Consider the following 2107-nt stretch of genomic DNA (forward strand, 5'->3'; position numbering starts at 1 on the left):
TTTTGAGACAAGTGGTGATCACTTACAGCCCCTTAGACTCTCAGCTCCTTGTGTACTTGTACTTACCCAAATGCTAGGTACAGTTCTGCACACAGTAAGTGCTCAATAAATACCATTGATTAATTAATTGATTGATGTGCATAAGTGCTACCTAGAGTGAGTGATTGATTGATCAGTCTGGAGGCTGAGTGCAAATGGCCTTCACTCTACCATTTGGTCATCTACTTTGTTTTTAATAGGCTGGTCCCAGGGCCTAGCAGAGAGCTTCCACATCAGCCTGGTCAAAATCACTTCCTCCCAGAGTGACAGAAGCTTGTCCTTTCACTTGTGCAAATTCATTAGGGAAATATCCTCACCCTCTCTTGCAAACCCAGCTCTTTCAGTCCCTGGTTGTCATGGAGCTTGTGGCTTTTCTGTACCCACCTTCTGCATCCTGAATTTGCCCCTTCTTCTTTAGATTCAGCCTGAGCAGAAGCAGGGAGGCAGCAGCCCTGAACATATAACCTTCACAGAGATATCAATAAAACCTGATTGGAACATAGAAACAGTTCACAAGTAGCAATGCACAGGTGAGGCTCAATATAAACATGAAGGCCTTACCAATATCTATCCTTGTAAAGATATGCATGCATGTTTAGTTACAGTGTTTGGAGTCAAGCAATGCCAGGTGTCCTGGAAAAACAAAGCCTGAGATCTACTGTTTGGAGACTGTCTCCTTGTTAGAAAAAAAGGTGAAAATCAGCCGGTCCCGGATCAGCTTTGTCTTGGCCCCATAGATCAGAGGGTTCACAGCAGGGGGAACCAAGAGGTAGATGCTGGCAAAGATGATGTGGATGGATGGGGACACCTTTTTGCCAATGCGGTGGGTGAGGAAGCTGAAGAGGGCAGGCACATAAGTTATTAGGATGGCACAGACATGGGCGGCACAAGTTCCCAATGCTTTGGTCTGGGCTTTTTTGGAGGAGAGTCGGAACACGGCCTGGAGGATCTTGACATAGGACATAGTGATGAGACCCATGTCTAGCACCACTACCAAAAAAGCCACACTGATGCCATAGATACGGTTGATGATTGCATTGGAACAGGCCAGCTTCACCACAGCCATGTGCTCACAGTATGTGTGGTGAATGATGTTCTTGGTGCAGAAGGTCAGATGCTTGATAAGGACAATACATGGGAACACCAGGATGGCTGCCTGGAGAGACGCCACCAAGCCCATCAGTACCACCACCTTGTTAGTCAAGATGGTGGTGTAGCGCAGTGGTTGGCAGATGGCCACATAACGGTCAAAGGCCATGGCCACTAGGAGGGCCGACTCAGTAATGGAGAAGGTGTGAATGAAGTATAGCTGGACCAAGCAGGCATCAAAGCCGATGTCATGGTCATCCAGCCAGAAGATGCTGAGCATCTTGGGAGCTGGGGAAGAGGAGAGAGCCAAGTCATTGAATGCCAGCATGCACAGGAAGAAGTACATGGGCTGGTGGAGGCTCGACTCCAGCCTGATGATGAGAATGATGAGGCAGTTCCCCAGCAATGACAGGCTGTACAGGAGGAAGACAGGAATGCTGAGCCAGTGATGAAACTCTTCCAGCCCAGGAATGCCAGTGAGGAAGAAGGAGGAAAGGTGCTGTCCTGTGATGTTGTTGGCCATGTAATGTCTCCTTGATCTCAGCTTCAGAACATACAACTGGATCCTGCTCTGTGTATGGCAACAGAAGAAAAGGTAAAGCCATTAGCCATCAGGAGACAGATCTGGACCATTTTAAACACTGTTTAGTCCTATATCAATCAATCAACTAATCATATTTATTAAGTGCAGAGTCCTGCACTAAGAATGTGGGAGAATACAATATAACAGAGTTGGTAGACATGTTCCCTGCCCACAGTACTTTAGCCAGGTGTTGGAATAATATAACACAACATGACCAGCGAGAGTTCCAGGGAAAATCAGCTTTTCCATCTCTGTTACGGTACATCCAAACTATATTCACAGCAAAGTCCTCTTATTGCTACTGTCATTATATTGCTGCCTCTGGGCAGTGGCTGACAGATTCACCCCAGAACTGGTGGGGAGTGCCATCTAACAGCAAATGAAGGCACATACTTC

General features: G+C 46.9%; 1 protein-coding gene across 1 annotated transcript; it reads right to left on the reverse strand.

Moving 5' to 3' along the window:
• Nucleotides 1-694: 694 nt before the first annotated feature.
• Nucleotides 695-1651, reverse strand: LOC119943307 (olfactory receptor 52K1-like). Its single transcript, XM_038764155.1, has one exon. The coding sequence runs from the start codon at nt 1649-1651 to the stop codon at nt 695-697; it is 957 nt and encodes a 318-aa protein (XP_038620083.1).
• Nucleotides 1652-2107: the final 456 nt, after the last annotated feature.

The sequence above is a fragment of the Tachyglossus aculeatus genome, chromosome 2, assembly GCF_015852505.1.
Source record: "Tachyglossus aculeatus isolate mTacAcu1 chromosome 2, mTacAcu1.pri, whole genome shotgun sequence".
NCBI lineage: Eukaryota > Metazoa > Chordata > Mammalia > Monotremata > Tachyglossidae > Tachyglossus > Tachyglossus aculeatus.

What these genes read in the sequence shown, in the direction of transcription:
- LOC119943307 (XM_038764155.1), bottom strand. Translation starts at nt 1,651, where the DNA reads ATGGCCAACAACATCACAGGACAGCACCTTTCCTCCTTCTTCCTCACT.